At 48.5% G+C, this 19,173-nt stretch overlaps 1 protein-coding gene across 4 annotated transcripts in view; it reads left to right on the top strand.

Annotated features, from left to right (window-relative positions):
* ASTN2 (astrotactin 2) overlaps positions 1-19,173 on the top strand; it is a 604,755-nt gene that overhangs the window by 386,581 nt on the left and 199,001 nt on the right. For all 4 annotated transcript variants that reach the window (XM_048822555.2, XM_075120548.1, XM_048822557.2 and 1 more), the window contains 3 exons: positions 7,785-7,909; positions 8,510-8,614; positions 11,285-11,464. In XM_048822555.2, the coding sequence (XP_048678512.1) occupies positions 7,785-7,909; positions 8,510-8,614; positions 11,285-11,464 (410 nt within the window). The remainder of the gene's footprint in view (positions 1-7,784; positions 7,910-8,509; positions 8,615-11,284; positions 11,465-19,173) is intronic.

Genomic DNA, 19,173 nt, shown 5'->3' with positions numbered 1-19,173 from the left:
TTGGCAGCCAGCCCAGTGTGTGCTGAGCACCCCCTCTTTTTTCTCCATGTGCCCCTGAGTACCCCCAAGGAGATGATGGCTATGCTCCTCCCTCACACCAAAGCCAACCAACAGCTCACCCAAGCCCCTCACCCACTGCCCTTCCTGGCCACTCCCCACCACCCCTGGCTCAGTGCTCCACTCCCGTCCTGGGCCCTGGCTCTGCCCAGTACCTGCTGCCCAGCAGCTCCCCTTAGCCTCCCCTCACTCCCATGGCGTGGGCCAAATTTGAGGGAGCAGTGTTGCGACCTGGTGCGTGGGGTCACAATACCACTCAGGTTTGGCCTGTTGCAACACCACCTACCCAAATCCGGTGGTTTGGGGCCCTGCGCAAGTGTCCTGCATGCACGTTGGTTAATCCGGGCCTTGTTGTGAGGACGAATGAGTTAATTCAAAGTCCACCACTTTGAGGAGATGCAGCGCTGTTATTACTAGAACTGAGTATTAACCATCTGCTCTGAAAAACAGAAGCATTAGGGATCGAAGTAATGGGGGGGGGTAATGTTCTGTTGTGGGGTGTTCGTAGACGGCAGATATTCTGGACTCCGCATGGATCTGATTGGAGCCAAGTTTGTTCCACAGTTGGTAGAAACCGTGGAGTTGCTCACTCACAAACATACACGGTCACAGACACACACGTGCACTACCCGATGCAGATACACATATTCCCACGCCCGCCCGCCCGCATACAGATGCCCATGAAAACACATGCATGTGTATATGCATGTAAACACCCATGTACATCATGACACAGATGCCAGCAGACACACACACTCTGTCCCTCACCTAGACGTATGTGCACACGCTTTTCCGCCTGCACCGCTGGTAATTTGGAGTCTTTGAATCCCTCCTGAATCCTTTCCTCCCCTCTCTGATGTTTCTGTTCCTTGCACAGAGTTCAGCAGGGCTTCATGTGGGGGCTTTGATCAGTGCTTCTTAAGAGCACAAAAGCCGGGCGGAAACTCTTTCTTATGCATTTACTTGAGCAGAAGCAATACGGTTATCATAACAGACAGATGAAAAGGAGCGACAGCCCTCTGCTGGCTAAAACCTTAATCTACAGCTCTGGCCACTCCAAACCAAATTCCAGGGGATTTGAAGGGGAGGAGAAAAGAGAAGAGATTTTCATGGTCATTCTCCTTCGTCCCCAACTCTCTCTCCTCTTGCCTGTAAGAGCAGATATCAGCTCGGTCCTGGGCCCACTCCCAAGAAAAGATCATCTAATTAATTGTCCGTGGAGAAAATATCTTTGAAAAGAGGAACAAAGAAGACCTGGGGAACTATAGACCAGGCAATTTAACGTCAATACCTGGGAAGATAGGGGGAGAAATTATTAACCAATCAGTTTTTGGATGATTATAGGGTGATAAGTAATAGCCAGCATGGATTTGTCAAGAATAAATCATGCCAAACCAACCTCATTTCTTTCTTTGACAGGGTTACTGTCCTAGTGGGTAGGGGGGAATCAGTAGATGTGATCTATCTTGATTTTAGTAAGGCTTCTGACACAGTGCCTCATAACATGCTCATATACCTGGGAAATGTGGGCTAGATGAAATTACTAGAAGGTGGGTGTACAACTAGTGGAAGGACCGTTTTCAAAGCGTAGTTATCAATGGTTCACTGTCAAACTGGGAGGATGTATCTAGTGGAGTCCTGCAGGGGTCCGTCCTGGGTGCTGGACTATTCAATATTTTCATTCATGACTTGGATAATGGAGTAGAGAGTACCTTCTAAAATTTAAAGATGGGACCAAGCGGGGAGGGGTAGAAAGCACTTTGGAGGACATTACTGGAATTCAAAACAACACTGGCAAATGATAGAACTGATCTGAAATCAACAACATGAAATTTAATAAAGACAAGTACAAAGTACTTCACTTAAGAAAGAAAAATCAAAGGCACAGCTACACAACGGGGAATAATCGGCTAGGTGGTAGTATGGCTGAAAAGGATCTGGGGGTTACAGTGGATCACAAATTGAATATGAGTCGACAATGTGCGGCGGTTGCGAAAAGGCTCATATTGTGAGGTGTATAAACAGGTGTGTCGCATGTAAGACATAAGAGGCAATTGTCCCATTCTACTAGCATTGGTAAGGCCTCAGCTGGAGTCCTGTCCGCAGTTCTGGGTGCCACACTTTAAGAAAGATGTGGAGAAATGGGAGAGAGTCCAGAGGATAGCAATAACAATGATAAAAGGGTTAGAAAACCTGACCTATGAGGAAAGGTTAAAACAGCTGGGTGTGGTTTTAGTCTTGAGAAAAGAAGACCGAGGGGGGCCTGGTAAGTTTTCACTATGTTAAGAGCTGTTATAAAGAGGACAGTGATCAATGGTTCTGCATGTTCACTGAAGGAAGAATAATAAATCCTTAATCTGCAGGCTTAATCTGTTTGCAAGGGAGACTTAGTTTAGATATTTGGAAAAACCTTCTAACAATAAATTCTGCAGTAGGCTTCCCAGGTACGTAGTGGAATCCCCGTCCTTGGAGGTTTTTAACAACAGGTTAGACAAACGCCTGTCAGGGATGATCTAGGTTTACTTGGTTCTGCCTCAGCAAGGGGGGCTGGACTTAATGACTTTTTGAGCCTACTGCCAGCCCTACAATTCTGTGATGGAGGCCCAGGCTACTCTTTTGCCTTGCCCTGTTGCTCTTCTTCTAAATTGCTGTGTCTGGTATGCATTTGAGTTTGAGGACCGGGCACGCAATAGTGGCACAGGCAGGGTTTGTGCCGAAGACGGAGCTGAGGGCAGAGAGGAGGGAGGAGTTACAGAAAAGCTAGCAAAGAATGTATCATCAAAACTGCCCACTTAGACACACAGCAGCCAGATGTAGCCATGCATTGCGGCCATTCGCGCCACCGTGCACGGGCACAACAACATCAATGCACAATCCACACACCACAGACACACACACCTTCCCTTGCAACCATAACCACCAATGCAGCTGGACCTGCTTTTCTTTAGCTCCTTGCTTACAGGACAAAACCTGCATTACAGACCAAAGCTCTTCAGTGAAAATCTTTTTATAGATCCCCTGCCTCAGCTAGAAACCATTGCATTCAGATTACCCTCTCCAAGTTGCCTCTGCTTTCTTTTTCTCTCTCCCCAGGTGCTGCCCTGGCACACAGGTTGCCACCCCATTCCAACCCAGCGGTTGTTTTGCCAAAATCCTACTCTTACACCAAATAAGTTGGTGTTGTGCCCAGATCCTCTGGCTGCATCTGTGTAACCCTCCACGTGTGCTCTGTATAATTACATGGTGTGTGTAGTGCACAAATAATTGTCACTGGAAGTGCAATATGCATGCAGAGTGATATCAGTATTTGCCCAGTTGCCATACATGTGTCTGAGTCATGAATAAGGGATGATCATCCTCCGCTATACAGCTTTGCACAATTAACTAGGTGCATTTTGTAGGGAAGGCTGTGGGGGGAGTCATTTTCCTTTATTTGTGTTTCCTCTGGTGCTGGAGGCGGGACACCAGATTTATGTGGACCAGGGCTCACATCTGGTATGGCAAAGCCTGTGCCACTCTCGGTATTTAATGCACCTAGGCTAGCACATTACCCAGACATGCATGGCCCCCTCGGTACGCTCGCTGCTGCCAGGGGAGAGCTGATTTTCTGAACACATGAGGCAGCTCATGCCACAGACTTTCCTCTGCTAGCCAAGAGGGCAGAGAACTCTGTGTCTCCCATGCTGAGCTCGCTATCAGCGAAAGGAGTGGGAGAGGCAGCCAGCATTAAACCAGAGTCAATGGAGAATGAAACAGGCCGCACATGGGGAGATAAAACGCTCAGCTCCGGAAGGTGTTTGCAAGGCAGCCTTTCCATGAGCAATGACCAAATCCATTTAGATGTTGCTCTTCCACGGCTCAGCTTTCAACAAGTGTTTCTCTTGCCCGGGAGTTTGGTTCCCTTGCAGAGGTGCTCATGGGGGCTGAGCAGCCCCATCATCACCAATAATCCTCAGCCCCAGTGGTGTGATGGCTAGTCATGGGTACAAACAAACCAGAGCCTAAGCCGCTGCAAATGGCCTTCAGTGCAGCTGCACTAGGAAAGGGCCTGGCCCAACACTGTTATTTCATGGTGCTGTGTGGTTTCAGCTGTCTTGGAAATTAGCTTCATTGTGGCATGGTTTCCCTCTATGCTGAGGCTGTACTTGCATGCTGGAAAGAAAGCTGAATAAATTGATCGTCTCTCTCTAGGCCCGCAACCTCTCTCCCTCCCCTGTCTCTACCCATCCACCCAGGCTTGAGGCTGATGCAGTAATTGCTAACCCGTTTGCACTGCTAAGACGGGGAAAGGCTGAGAACGGCAAATCACCCCTTAGCCACCCGGGATCAGGAGCGGAGTGTGGTCAATATTAGATCTGCGTGTGAGTGACAGGAAAAGAGAGATCTCTCCCGCCCCCCAAACAGTAAAACGTCGTTGTTGCTTGAAGCGAAACCTCTGAGATGCAATAAGGTGCTGGGTCCTTTGATGAACAGGACGCAAGGCGGCTGAGAACACAAGCAGCTGTTAAATCCACAGCCAGACCCCAGTTCCTGTCGCCGTCGTGCAATACCCTTTATTATCCTGACTCTTGCCCTGCACTTCACTGGCTCTGTCCCCCAGCCCTCACCGTCGGGTCCAGGTTGGCAGGACAGCTCAGCTCCCATCTTGGCACCCAAGTTTTCAGTTTCCCAGGGCGTGCACTTTGGGAGCTGAGCTGCATTGACAATCTGGTCCCGGTTATGGCTCCCAAAGAACCCAGCCCCTGGGTTTCCCAGAAAGCCCCGTGGTGTTTGTCACCACAGCAGCATGCCTTGTCTGTTTTCAGCGGGCAGCATGTGCTTTCCAGTAACATCCATCAGCCAGGAATATAAACGTCACTCGTCACAGCCGTAGCTTTCCAGAGGCCTGAGCAAGCCAGCAAGGGCAGAGTCAGCAGTAGCCAGGCTCGCTACCTGCACCAGCCCTTAAAAATCCCCAACAATGATCAAGAGCTTTCCCAGCCCCCTCCTCCTGCCCTTTGCCATGAAGACTTGTCCTCTCTGTCTGCAGGGAGCATAGACCTCAGGGCTAAGAGATCGATTTGTGTAGCTCAGCTCTGCCATGAGATACTTGAAGCCCTTGGAGGCAAGTGGGGGATAAAGGAGGTAGAGTATGGGTCCTGGGTGCAGAGAGCGGGCTGGGCTTCCTCCCTCACCTTGCACTAATGGGCTTGTGACTGCCTCCTCCCCGCACTCCATGGAGTTGCGGTTGGCTCTCCTTTCCTGCCCTGCACAGATCAACATGAGTGTATTTGGTGGAGCATCTTTCATATCAGCGGTCTCTCCCGAAGCGCTTTGCGGAGTTCAGTAAGGGAAAACAGCAGAAGGGGAGAAGGGGCACAGATGTGGAGACTAGGGAGGGACCCCCCATTCTTTGGCTGAGACTGGGAACGGACTGGGGAGCTGCTGGAGTGAGGAGGCCGGAGGGCTGATTCCTTCAGGAACGAGGTTTTGCCTCGGGTGAAACAGCATGGGGGGAGGGAGAGCAGGTTCGGGGAGGTTAGCAGGGAGGGGAGCAGGTAAAGAAGGCCCATGTTGCAGAGTGGACCAAATCCAAGAGGAAATTAAAGGTGAATTGGCTGGTTTGGATGGGAACCCCGATTGGACCAGGGTCAAGTGGGGCTTTTTGGAGGGACCTGGGGATGTAAGAGAGTCGGGCCTTGTGGTATGTTGGATCAGCACCAGCAGGGGGAGCTGTGGTGCCTGGGTTGTTCAGGATCTTGATTACAGCCCTCCAGGTTGTCAGTTCGAGTCTCACTAGCTCTTCCCCTGGAACATCCCCTCCGATGCGGTCGGTCGTGGTGGTGGCCACACCATGCTCTTGTGCACCGCTGGCCAGGAAAACTGATGTGCCTTTGCCACGGCAGCCCACTGAGCCTTTGGCTTTGGTCCTGTGGGAGTGTGGAGAGCTGTGGACACGCCATCGAGAGGGGGAATGGATGGCCGCTTTGGGGAGTTGGGCGAACTTAGAGCTGGAGGGGGTGCCATGGAAAATAAAGAGAAGGGTGAGGGACAAGAGTCGAAGGTGCTGCTAAGTGAATCTGCCCTGAGGCTCCAAGGGCTGCATCTGTTCCACTTTGTTATCCCCTCTGTTGCTCCAACAAGGGCTCTGTCTCTCACGCATGAGAACCCGCAGGGGACCAACATCAGAGGCAGTGGTGTTGCACCAGGGATGAATTTGGCTCTTTGTGACCATCGAGGAGAGGTGGATAATGGAAGGTGGCCAACCCTGGGGAGTTGCCCCATTGCCTGTGTCCCGGTCTGACACCTTACACCGCTGCGGCACAGCTAAACCGCCAGAGCGGAAGCAGCGAATGTATCCCCGGGCCTGACAGGCAGACTCTTCTATCATCGCCACTGCCAGGAAGCTAAGAGGGATAACAATGAAGCAGCCCCCAGGGGAACTAATTAGTGACTCACCTTCCTTGGAGGGAAACGTGGGATTGAAACTGAATGGCAGCACATGCGAGAGAGTCGGATCTCAAAGCTGTCTCCATCCGCCGGGATTCATCTGCGGGCGTTCCAGGACATGGCTGACAGCAACTGTCGCTCCAGGCAGAGGCTCTCTGAACTCTCCTCTGCCGCCTGCAAGCACCAAACCTGCTTCTTACCGCTGAGAGGTGCAAAAACAATGCTAAGTCTGTGGGCATCTGGCCTAGAGCGCTGAGATCCCCGGGCCTGCAGAATAATAATGCCTGGCTGTCCTGTAGCATTTTCATCTGTAGATCTCAGAGGGCTTTACCAAGGAAGTCAGTATCATGATCTTCATTTTACAGAGGGGGAAACTGAGGCACAGAGAGGGAAACGACTTGCCTATCGTCACCCAGCAGGCCAGTGACAGAGCTGGGATTAGACCCCAACTCTCTTGAGTCCTGTACAAGTGACCCATCCAGTAGGCCACACTACGTCCACTAAGAGGGAGGGGTGGAACCTGGTTTGTAGCACTCCCTAGTGACCCCTGCAGTGTGGGGCTTCGGAGGGTGGAAATGGGGAGGCATTTAGGGGAGAGGTGGACACTTTTATCTGCTCTTCAGTAAGCCATCAGGAGCTGTGGTGTTCAGCTTGGCACAGAGGGGATGGGGCAGGTCCAGGGACCTAAAACCATGGTATTATGACAAAAAGCCTCATGCAAACTTTGTGCTGGTGACAGGTGCTGGCTTGACCCCATCGCTACGTTAAACTCATGTGCACTCCCACCCAGAAAGCATGGCTAGTGCCTCCTTAGCGCACACTAAGGTGCTTCACGATTCAACCGGGACTCACCCGCAAGCCCCATTGGTCCCTGTTAATTGCCCCATGGCGACGTGTCTTAGCAGCACTGCCTCTGGGGCAAAAGGGGCAACAGCAGCGCCCTCTGAGGAACGTGCCGTGGCCAGCTGAAGTCTGGGCTGTCGGCCGAGTGTTGCGGTCCCTGGTTGGGGTGGGGCGGCTGTGGGCTCCAGAGGAGAGTGGCTCCCCAGGGGGACAGGACGAGGTGAGGAATGAAAACCCCATCACACGCTGTAGGTTGGATCTCGGGGATTCAGTTCCGTCCGCAGATCCGTGCCCCATGGGACTTCAGTGGGAGCAACAGCCACCACGTGCCCACACCCCATCCATCCCTGGGTGTGTGCCTGTCTCCCACAGAGCCCTGCCGCCAGCCGCTCAGCCTCGCCGCCAGGAGGTCCCCTGCATCGTTGCTTTGGAATTTTCTTTTTTTCTTTCTTCAGGGAGAATAACTTCATCAAGGACTTCCCCCAGCTGGCCGACGCGCTAATGGTGATTCCGCTGCCCGTGGAGGAGCAGTGCCGCGGCGTCCTTTCTGAGCCTCTGCCTGACCTCCAGCTGCTCACGGGTAAGCAGCCCCTGTCCCGGCAGCTTTCCTGGAGGTGGTATGCTCTCAGCCCCCAGGCAGGGCTGGGCTTTCACAGCCGCCTGTCGGAGAACAACACCCTAAAGAGGTGTCTGGGGTGTGCTCAGAAGTAAACCCCCTCTTTTCTGTCTCCCTGTCTCTGACCCCCATGTTTAAATCCCTCCCCCCATCTCCCCACATTCCCCAGTGGTCCTGCTCTCCTCCTCAGTCTCAAGGACCTTCCATGTGTCCAGCTGGCTAATGTCTGTTGGAAATAATACACTGGCCAGCCCACAGTCACGGTTGTTATGCCAACCTGCATCCCATCCCTGTGAGCTTCCTCCCAGCAGTGCCCTGTCTGTGTCAATGCCAGCTTCTCCAGCAGCGTGAGCTCATGGAAGGTCAGCCTCCTCATCTCAGCCCTGGCCGTGCAGCCAGCGCTCCGGCAGTGTGATCCGTCTGGGGTGATGGTCTCTGTTATCCTGGTGTCTGTAGCCACAAACCACGCAGCAAAAAATACAGTCAGAGTGAAAGTAACTCTTCCCAGGGTGCATCCTTCGCTGTCTCCTCCCCACTCTCTAAGCCCTGGCTTCCTTTTTACAGGAGACATCAGGTATGATGAGGCAATGGGCTACCCCATGGTGCAACACTGGAGGGTCAGAAGCAACCTGTACAAGGTGAAGCTCAGCACCATCACCCACGCTGCAGGTGAGAGCTGCCTTTGTTATGAAAACGGTTCTAGCTGGGAGGAGAGTGTGTGGGTGGGCAGCAGGCACTGGCTCTCCCATCACTACCCATGCCTTAATACCGAGCACTTATCCAGCACTTTGCTTCTCCAGGCTCTGTACAGACACTAATGCTCACAATCCCCTCCCCCAGGAAGGTCGGCCGAGAGAATTATCTGCTTTCTATATAAGAACATAACATAAGAATGGCCACATTGGGTCAGACCAAAGGTCCGTCTAGCCCAGTGTCCTGTTTTCTGACAGTGGCCGATGCCAGGTGCCCCAGAGGGAATGAACAGAACAGGGAATCATCAAGTGATCCATCCCATGTCGCCCATTTCCAACTTCTGGCAAACAGAGGCAAGGGACACCATCCCTGCCCATCCTGGCTAATAGCCATTGATAGATCTATCCTCCATTAATTTATATAGTTCTTTTTTGAACTCTGTTGTAGTCTTGACCTTCACAACATACTTTGGCAAGGAGTTCCACAGGCCGACTGTGCGTTGTGTGAAGAAATGCTTCTTTTTGCTTGTTTTAAACCCACTGCCTATTAAAAGACAGAGAGGGGAAACTGAGGCAGAGAGTTCACGTGATTTGGTCACGGTCACAGATGGAGACAGAGCCAGGATGAGGGTAATGAAATAATAACCTCCAGCCCTTACTGTTCACAGAGCTCTGCATCCAAGGAATGCACAGCTCTTTATAGTGGGGGATAAAAAACATTGTTCCCATTAAACATGGGGGGAAACCAACACAGGGAGAGGTTGAAGTCAGAATTGTCCATTTTGGGTGCCTAAAGTTAAGCACCTAAATCCCTACTTAGGCACCTAACTGAGGGACTTGATTTTTCTGAGATTGTGAGCACCTGCAGCTCCTGTTGGCTTTTGGTGGCTGGCTTTAAGCAACCACATTTAAATGTTTTGTGCTAAATGATTTGACCAAGAAGACACAGCAGTGGCAGAGGAATGGTAGAGGTTCAGGTCTCCTGGCTCCCAGCTCCCTTGGTCATGTTTCCTTTTCAGAAGTTTCTGACTCCCCACCGCCTACTCATGCCACAAGGCACTGCCTCCCTAAACTAAACCCCGCCTCCTGTAACACATACAGACTTGTTCCACTGAGACACGTCCTCCTTGCTCTGCACTATCAGAATAGTGTGTGTTCAACGGGATTAGAGTTACCTCCCTTTCCCCTTCACCCTGAGCTCATCTGCTGTCCCTCTTGCACCTCTCGGAATGGTGGGAGCTCGGGATTAACCAGGGAGGTTAATGACCTAGACTTGCTAGGCTTCCAGTTGCACGACTGTTCTTGAGCAATCTGGCTAAGCATCACTGTTACGCAAATCCTCGAGATCACTGTCTCAAGAGCCTTTTTCAGCAGCCTTTCTGCCGGTGCACAGATACTCCAGGGCCAGGTGCTTTATGAAAACCTGGAGAGACTGGCCCCGTTGCGATCTGGTTTGTATTTGATCATCTGGTATAAAAATTTTCCCCAGTGGACAAACTCATTGCATCCGAATGTCATGTCTGTATCAAAATGTCTTTGCCTTGTCATGGTTCTCCAAGTTCCATCATGGGGCAATGTCCCGGCAAATCTGATGCACCAGCTCTGAAGAAACAAAATACAGATGAAGTCTGCAAGGGCTTTTCTTCCCAGGAGAAAGTTTGCAGCCAAAAGACTTCCCCACCCTCAAGTCCAGCCCTGTCCTGTGACCCCAAAGCATTTCCCCCCACTGTCTTCCAAGTGACCAGTGAGCACCCCTGAGCACCTGTGCAAAGGAGTGGGACAACTGAGTTAAGGTTAACCCCTTTTACCTCTGTGCACTCTTTGTGATACACTGGCCCAGATTCACAAAGGAGCAGAAGACATCTAACTCCTATTGAAATCAAGGGGAGTTAGGAACCTAAATTCCTTAGTGAATCTGGGCCGGTGTGCTCAAACCAGGACAGTGGCCTCACATTTTGCTGCCACCAGGAGACACGTCAGGCTACTCCTTGCCTTGTTCCAATGGAACTTTTCCTGTGACAATCCCGAGAGCTGGGACACCTGCCTTAGGGTTACTCACTTTCAACTGGGGCTGCTGGCAGATTGCCAGGAAATTCACATGACCTGCAGTCCGACTATCTGTGTCCAGTTACTTTCTTCCCCTCCCAACCATCCAGGGCACTCCAGGGGCACTTTCAGCTTTTTTTTTTAAATAAACAAACATGCCCAGAATATTAACTCTGGGGATGCTCCACTGTATGATCTGGAATAAATTAATCCCTACGCTAGGGCAACGTCTCCAGCTGTGATAACTGCAAAACGAAGCTGCGACATACCCTCCGGTGTATCTTGCAAAAAAGGAACGGAGCTTCAGTTGTGTAACACATGCATGTGTCTGCACTGCAGCACTGTCACCAGTGACTTATATGTGAAATCCCTGATGGGGGGGAAGCCACAGAAAGGTCCGAAAGCTGCAGACCCAGGTAAACAGCATGTGTTTAGCAAACCATAATGTAAGCCACAGAGGCAGGTAGAGGAGGAGGAAATGCAGCTGGCACACGAGTGTTCAGGGATCAGAGAGTTTGGAGCAGGAACTCTGTGAGTCCCCACTGCCCACACCTGGCTGCCCTGTTTGGTGTGTTTACCAATGAGATGCTCACTCTTTCAGGATTTGCAAATGTGCTGAAGATCCTAAGCAAGGACAGCAGCCGGGAGGAGCTGTTGTCATTCATTCAGCAGTACGGCTCTCACTACATCCAAGAGGCACTGTATGGATCAGAGTTCAGCTGCACCATCCACTTCCCCAGCAAGAAGGTCCAACAGCAGCTTTGGCTCCAGTACCAGAAAGGTAAGGGGACCCCAGGGAGGAGCTGCTGCCTCGGGCACGCCCACTGCTGCAAAACCATCCCAGCCCTTTTGACCCAGTTCCCTCCCAGCCCTTTCACCACCACCCTGCAGGCGCTTTGGGCCATGCCTGTAATTAGAAGCAAACTGAAGGCCTGGGTTGACCCAATGGCCAGCGACACAAGCCTGCCTGTGTTCCGAAGTCAGTCCAAAACTCCAGCTAGGCCTTGGATCGACTATTTATCTGTTCCTGCCATTGCCTTTCCTCAGACGCACACCCTCCCTCATGTAACCTGGGCAGCTGCCCACCGGGCTGTCGCCTGCAGGCCCTGTTTTGAAAAGAAGTACTTGCCATGATCCTTGTCATTTGCTTCCCTACCCTGTTGTGGTAGCCCCTGGAATGCCCTGGGTGATTTGGGTTGTTTTATATAAATGTGACATAATTGAGCTGTCTCAGAATGGCTTTGTTTTATTGCTTGTGACAATGACAGTCTTTAAGGAAGTGTATTAAATCAATAGCAGACTCATTGTGCTGCACTATAAATAACGAGACACATCATTAAGCAGGGCAATAAACTTCAGGCCTTTGAAGTAATACAATTAGGTTATGTTTATAAAAACTCCCTTATTGCTGTAGCCTTCCGTGTACCAGTTCATTTCCCTCCTCCGGAGAACCCGCAATAGTCCCTTGACTTGATCTTTCCCCACTCAAATGGACCACAGCGTATGTATGAACACATGGGACATATTATAGGATTCACAATAGCAGAGATTGCAAAGGCACTTTCATTCTATCATCTCTACATACTGAGCCTGGCCTGACATGCTATGATTGAGAGGAGACTAACGCATACCCTGGGGTTCTGTGAACCTTTGGCTATGGCCTTTAGCTATTTTTCACCTGCATCCCAGCTGTAGTTGTTCCTGTGAGTTATTTATAACATGCTGTTCTTGTTTGTTTTATTTTTAAATATTGATAAATGGACGTTTGCCATAGCAATGCCATCGAATGGGGAGGAAAATGTGGAGATACGTTGTATACGTATGTGTGAGGCTATTAATCATTCAGACTGTGCAGCTTCCTGGAATCCCTTTGAAAATGGGATAGTGTGAAATACTCAAGAGGGCCAGATTCTGCTCCCAGTTATGCTGATTTAAATCCAGAGAGACTCCACTCCAGAGAGACAGTGGAGTTACTCCAGATTTACAAGGGCATAATTTAGAGTAGAATCTGGATTTGATGACTAAAGTAACTAATAGCAACAGTGCTGTCAGTAGTGCTTTTAATCCATAGCTCTCAACACAGTTTAGAAAGGTGGGTGAGTAACATCATCCCCATTTTACAGATGAGGGAGGTGAGGTACAAAGCTATCTGTGGACTTGCTCAAGATCACAGAGCAGGTCAGTGACAGAGCCCAGGTCTCTTGACGTCTAGCCCACTGCTTTAGCTCCTGGAGTGCACTGCCTCCCCCACCAAACAGGTGCATTAAGGGAACAAGGTTGGCCCTCACTGAGTGAATGGCTAGGAGATCTGTACCTTCAGCTCTTTCATTTGGGGCAGCAGGGGAACCTTGGTTCCATAGAGCAGCTGCCTTCTGAAGGACAACATCCCACTGAGTTAATTTCACCTGAATGTGTCCTCACAGACAGGGCACTTTATTTGCTATTCCATGCAGTGCCGTTACCAAGGCTTTTCTGTGTAGGCTCTCCCTCCCCTCCAGCTGTCGTACATAGCACTGGGACTCACTGCCCAAAAGCAGTGGGGAGAAAGTGAACACCTTACCTGCGTGGTTCTAAGACACTCCCTTGCACTGTTCTGATTCCTTTCCTATCCAGCTCCCTTATCGCCTCCATCCCATTCTTAGTAGCCCTGGCCACGGCATTCACCTTCCACGTGGAACAGTAAGTCATCACCCACAAGGCTTCAACTGCTGTTCAGCAGCCTAGGTGCTCAAGTGAAGCCATTATTGTCTCTTCCACCAGGAGGCGGAAAGCATCCTCTCTCCAGGAGTGTCTTCATTCCAACCAGGCCAAGGCTTCTAGCCCTTTGGTGATTACGTCCCCCCACTGGAAGACAAGCCACACAGGTTGCTTGTATTCTGGAGCGTTATGGCACATTATTTATCTGAAAAATGGACATGAAACCTGCCTAAGGGGTTGCTTCAAGGAAAGGCTCTAAAACGCAAATTATTATTGTTTTTAAACAATGAGGATGACATGACTAAAGTGCCCCAACCCAGACAGTTTGACTGGGTACCTGCTCAACTCAGAAACATCTCTGGCTTATCACTGCCTTCCTGCTAGCCAACCCGTTTCCTGCCTGCACCGGGAACACACATGCAGCACGTCTATGAACTATATGAAAGGGGCACTTTCCCTGTAATCTGGTAGCAGGTGAAATTGATAAAGGAGAAAAAAAAATCTCATGCTGACTGGAATGGCCCCAAAAATAATAAAATTGAAGTTGTAGCACATTTGCAGCTTCCTGACCAAAGTCTCTTAATATTGTAATCAACTTCACAAATAAATCTGGAGGCCCCAGGAAGAGGTGCCCGCCTACAAAGTACACAATCTGTGTGTTTGTGTTCTAATTGAAAACATTGTCTCGAACATAAAACCGTACTGCTGGCAGTCCGATTTCTTGTAAATTGCTGGGCCAGACGCGGGCTAGTTGCCAACGTTGGAACTGTCTGAATAACCACGCTAGCAGGCAGCAGAAAGGAACAGTCATGGGAGCCCTGGAAGGGCGTAGGTGTTTGCATACGGATTTACTCCAGCCAAATGCAAGACACATTGATTTGGTTTTGTGGAGAGCCAGCAGAAAGCTTGCCCCTCTCGCTCCGAGTGCTCAGACACCCTGGGGACGAGCATGATATGAAAGCCGAGAGAGAGATTCCACTCTGCTGCATCTTCTCTCATTTGTGCTAGTGACAGAGGAGATGAGGTGTGCTCTGGGGTTGATGGACAGCTTGGTTTCTATGTCCATTAACAAAAGGGGGGAACTACAGAGTTAATCTTCCCTCATTAAAAACAAATCCTGTACGTTCAAGATGAACATCGTGCTGATGACAGCTACTGGATGGACAGGCCTGGAGACAAAACAGAGGCCAGATGAGGGCCAGTTTTCCCTACTCTGCCCCTATATAGCATGAGCAGCATCACCTTACACCACCTTAACATTGCTCTGGATGCAGCCCCTCAAAAGGCAAGAGGAGCATACAGCCTCCTGAACCCCTCCACTGAAGGGGTGGAGTGGGGGAGGTTTAGATTGGATATTAGGAAAAACTTTTTCACTATGAGGGTGGTGAAACACTGGAATGCGTTACCTAGGGAGGTGGTAGAATCTCCTTCCTTAGAGGTTTTTAAGGTCAGGCTTGACAAAGCCCTGGCTGGGATGATTTAACTGGGAATTGGTCCTGCTTCGAGCAGGGGGTTGGACTAGATGACCTTCTGGGGTCCCTTCCAACCCTGATATTCTATGATTCTATGAGACTACAAGCAAGAGAACCAGTTATGATCGTTTTGGAGGTATAGACATGTCATCCCTGGAAATTGAACTGATGCCATCCAGGAGCCTTCCTGGGATAAGGATTTTCAGTCACATAAAATATTTGGAAAGAGAGAGAGGGGAATTTTTGAGTAGACATTACAAATCAGGAGTTGCTTTTCTTTTAGATCTAAGGCAAATATTGGAAGTTTGCTTTCTTCCAATCTCCCCTCTGGAGAACGAGTTAGATTGTGGGCAAACAAAACAACCCCTCCCCCCCCCTTTTATTTAATTGAAAATCATTAAAGGCCCTATTTCAGGGGCTCTTTGGCTACGGTTCCACGTTACCTAGCAACACTTTAACTCATCAAGGGCAGATGTGGGCGCTGATCCGAGGCTTTGAAATTGACCCTGCTGTTGATCCCTTTCACTGAAGCCTGCATCGGTTTTCTCCACCATTAGAGCCTGTGTTTAACGCTGACAGCACGTCATTAGGTTCACACCAATTCTGCGGACATCTTTATTTGGCAGTTTGTGGACACCTGTGGACTCCATGCCACCTCCTGTTGCTTTTAAGGCACTGTCACAACACATGCAGGAGGAAGTAGGGGAATCCTTCCAAGAAGGGCTCTCCCATTACAGCAAATGCACCTGCTACTGTCCGGTCCATTCTCTGCAGAATAATTGTAATAGATCTATTTGCTCTGCGCCTCCCTTCAGTCTGACTGAATGGAGGGAGAAAGGCAGCTGTAAGAGGAAAGGGGAACAGTTATTCAGCAAGCCAACTTTGACATACAGGAGGAACTTCAAACAACTAAGCTTTGTATCTCCCTCACTTCCAGCGAGATAAACAGACCACAGACAATGCATGTGCATTTGAAAATGTCATTGGCCCAGATGAAAACGGAGAGGTCATCAGCAATACTGCAGAGAATCTACTAGCATTAAGCCCTTTAGTAGCACTCTTCCTAACAGCACTGTGCAGACGGCAACTAAACCTTCCACCTTTCCCATGAGGCAGGATTACCTCTGCTCTACAGCTGGAGAGACTTGAGGCACAGCAGTTAAGTGACTTGCCCAAGGCCACGCAGCCAGTGTTTGATGAAACCTCAGATGTACCCAGTCCTAATACTCAGATCACTCTTCTCCCTCACAATGGAGATGGGAATAAAAAGATTCTAACAGAAAGAGAAACAGCTGCTGTTGAGGGGTTTGGAGTGGTAAGGATGTGAGGGAAGTGTCTGGAGAAGCAGAGGTTATGTTCTCATTGTCAGACAGCATTTTCCTTCCAACATTGGGTTAATTTTATTTTGCTCTTTTTACACCTCTCCTCCCCAAATGGCACACATGTAGATTTCCCCTGCCTGAGCCAACGTGGCCCAGTTATGTGCCCAGCAAACCAAATGTTGCAAACAGTTTCAGCGTCTGGAAACAATGCACCCCTAGCTAATAAAGGAGAACAACGGCCATACTGGGTCAGACCAGTGGTCCATTAGCCCAGTATCCTGCCAGGTGCTTCAAAGGGAATGAACAGAACAGGCAATCATCGAGTGATCCATCCCATCATCCACTCCCAGCTTCTGGCAATCAAAGGGTATGGACACAACCAAGAACATGGGCTTACGTCTCTGACCATCTTGGCTAACAGCCATCGATGGATCCATTCTCCATGAATTTAGTGAATTCTTTTCTGATCCCCGTTATAATTTTGGCCTCCACAACATCCCCTGGCAACAAGTCCCACAGCTTGACTATGCACTGTGTGAAATACTTCCTTTTGTTTGTTTTAAACCTGCTGCCTATTAATTTCATTGGGTGACCCCTAGTTCTTGTGTTATTTGAAGGAGTAAATAACACTTCCTTATTCACTTTCTCCACACCCATCATGATTTTATAGATCTCTATCATTTCCCCTCTTACTCATCTCTTTTCCATGCTGAAAAATCCATCTTTTTAATCTCTCCTCATATGGAAGCTGTTCCATACCCTTAATCATTTTTGTTGCCTTTCTCTGAACCTTTTCCAATTCTAACATATCTTTTTTGAGAAGGGGTGATCTGAACTGCATGCAGTATTCAAGGTGTGGGTGTACCATGGATTTATATAGCGGCATTATGATATTTTCTGTCTTATTATCTATCCCTTTCCTAATGGTTCCTAACATTCTGATCGCTTTTTTGACTGCTGCTGCAGATTGGGCAGACATTTTTAGAGAACTATCCACGATGACTCCAAGATCTCTTTCTTGAACGGGATCAGCTAATTTAGACCCCATCATTTTGTACTTATAGTTGGGATATTTTCCAATGTGCATTACTTTGCATTTATCAACGTTGAACTTCATCTGCCATTGTGTTGCCCAGTCATCCCGACTGTGGTGTGTTTCTCTGGCATTTTTCCCTGTACAAGGATGTTAAATGTAATTATATTATGGTCGCAGTTCAGCTATATTCACCTCTTGGCTCCACTGAGGATTAAATCAAGAATTGCCTCTCTCCTTGTGGGTTCCAGGACAAGCTGCTCCAAGAAGCCATCTTTTATGGTGCCTTGAAACTTTATCCCTGCATCCTTTCCTGAGATGACATATAGCCAGTCAATATGAGGATAGTTGAAATCCCCCATTATTATTGTAAAGGAGGACTTGTGGCACCTTAGAGACTAACAAATTTATTTGAGCATAAGCTTTGAGCATCTGATGAAGTGAGCTGTAGCTCATGAAAGCTTATGCTCAAATAAATTTGTTAGTCTCTAAGGTGCCACAAGTCCTCCTTTTCTTTTTGCGAATACAGACTAACATGGCTGCTACTCTGAAACCTGTCATTATTATTGTGTTTTCTACCTTTATAGTCTCTCTAATCTCCCTGCATTTCACAACCGCAGTCACCATCCTGGTCAGGTGGTTGGTAGCATATTCCTACTGCTATACTCTTATTGTTCAAGCATGGAATTTCTGTCCATACAGATTCTATGGTACAATTGGATTCATTTCAGATTTTTACTTTATTTGCCTCTCTTTCTTGTACATAGAGGGCCACTCCCTCACCAGCGCAACCTACTCTGTCATTCCTATGTATTGTGTCCCATCGATTACCCTCATTCTACCAAGTTTCCGGGTTGCCTATTATATCCTAATGTAATGTCATGCCCTCTAGTTCACCCATTTTAGTATTTAGGCAATTGGGATATAATACTTTCCCCCTATACCTGGTTTTATTGTCTGGTTACAATATGAGCCTATAGAATTTTATAGCACTTGGAAATCTGTTTCTACCAACAAGCACTATATTAAGTGTATATCTCTTTGCAGCATGCAGTTTCTGTCCTGATACATGTTTTAAAACCACAGATTTAACATACTGTTCAGGCTTAAAAAAATCTAGTCAGTTGCTGTGAAATTTTGTTTAGACTAAACTGCACATGCGATGAGTCAGTCTGCTAAATGACCTTATGCCCTGCTCATTGTAATCCAAAATTGCCAGGCGAGTACAGTAATTAGTTGTGCAAAATGAAATAACTTTAAAGCCTCACATTGACTAATGACCCAGAAAAATCACTTAAACTATACAATACAAAGAACCTAAAAGTGCCTGTATTTTGTTTTTACTTTTATAACCCTGCCCTCTTTGATTAAAAAAATAAAACTTTATTTTTAAAAATAACCTCCCAGCCTCAAACGTCACATGCCAATTTTGAATCCAGAATAAATGCTTACAGTGAAATTATAACTGCCGTGAGAAATCACCTCTTTTCATGAAACAGTTGATCAGTGCTAAGTCTAGCAGGGACATTATGACTATCATTCTTCAAAGTTCTTTTTATTTTATAAACCAGCAACTGCTTAAAGCGCTGTCTCACATCACAGGAAGAGAGTCTGGGTAACAAACTGAGCTGGTAACAAGAAAATCAGAGGATGTGTCTCCACTGATGAGATGTTGTCCTCTAAACCGAAATGGCAAATTGCTTGGCTCTCTTGTGGCTTCCCCTAAATGAGATTTTCTTAAAAAGAATACTGATAGCACTTATCAGATTATCCCAGTTTAATCCATAACAACTAGTTGAACCTCATGCCACGCTGGAGTAATATAAGCAGTACTGTCCCAATTTTGCAGATGGATAAATTGAAGCAGGCAGTGGCTAAGTGAATTGGTGGCAAATCTAGGATTATAATCCAGGATTCCTGGCTCTAACCACTTGACACACTTTCAACTATTTTTATTTGTTGCACT

The sequence above is a fragment of the Caretta caretta genome, chromosome 16 (assembly GCF_965140235.1).
Source record: "Caretta caretta isolate rCarCar2 chromosome 16, rCarCar1.hap1, whole genome shotgun sequence".
Classification (NCBI taxonomy): Eukaryota; Metazoa; Chordata; order Testudines; family Cheloniidae; genus Caretta; species Caretta caretta.
This window is presented reverse-complemented; position numbering and strand designations above follow the sequence as displayed.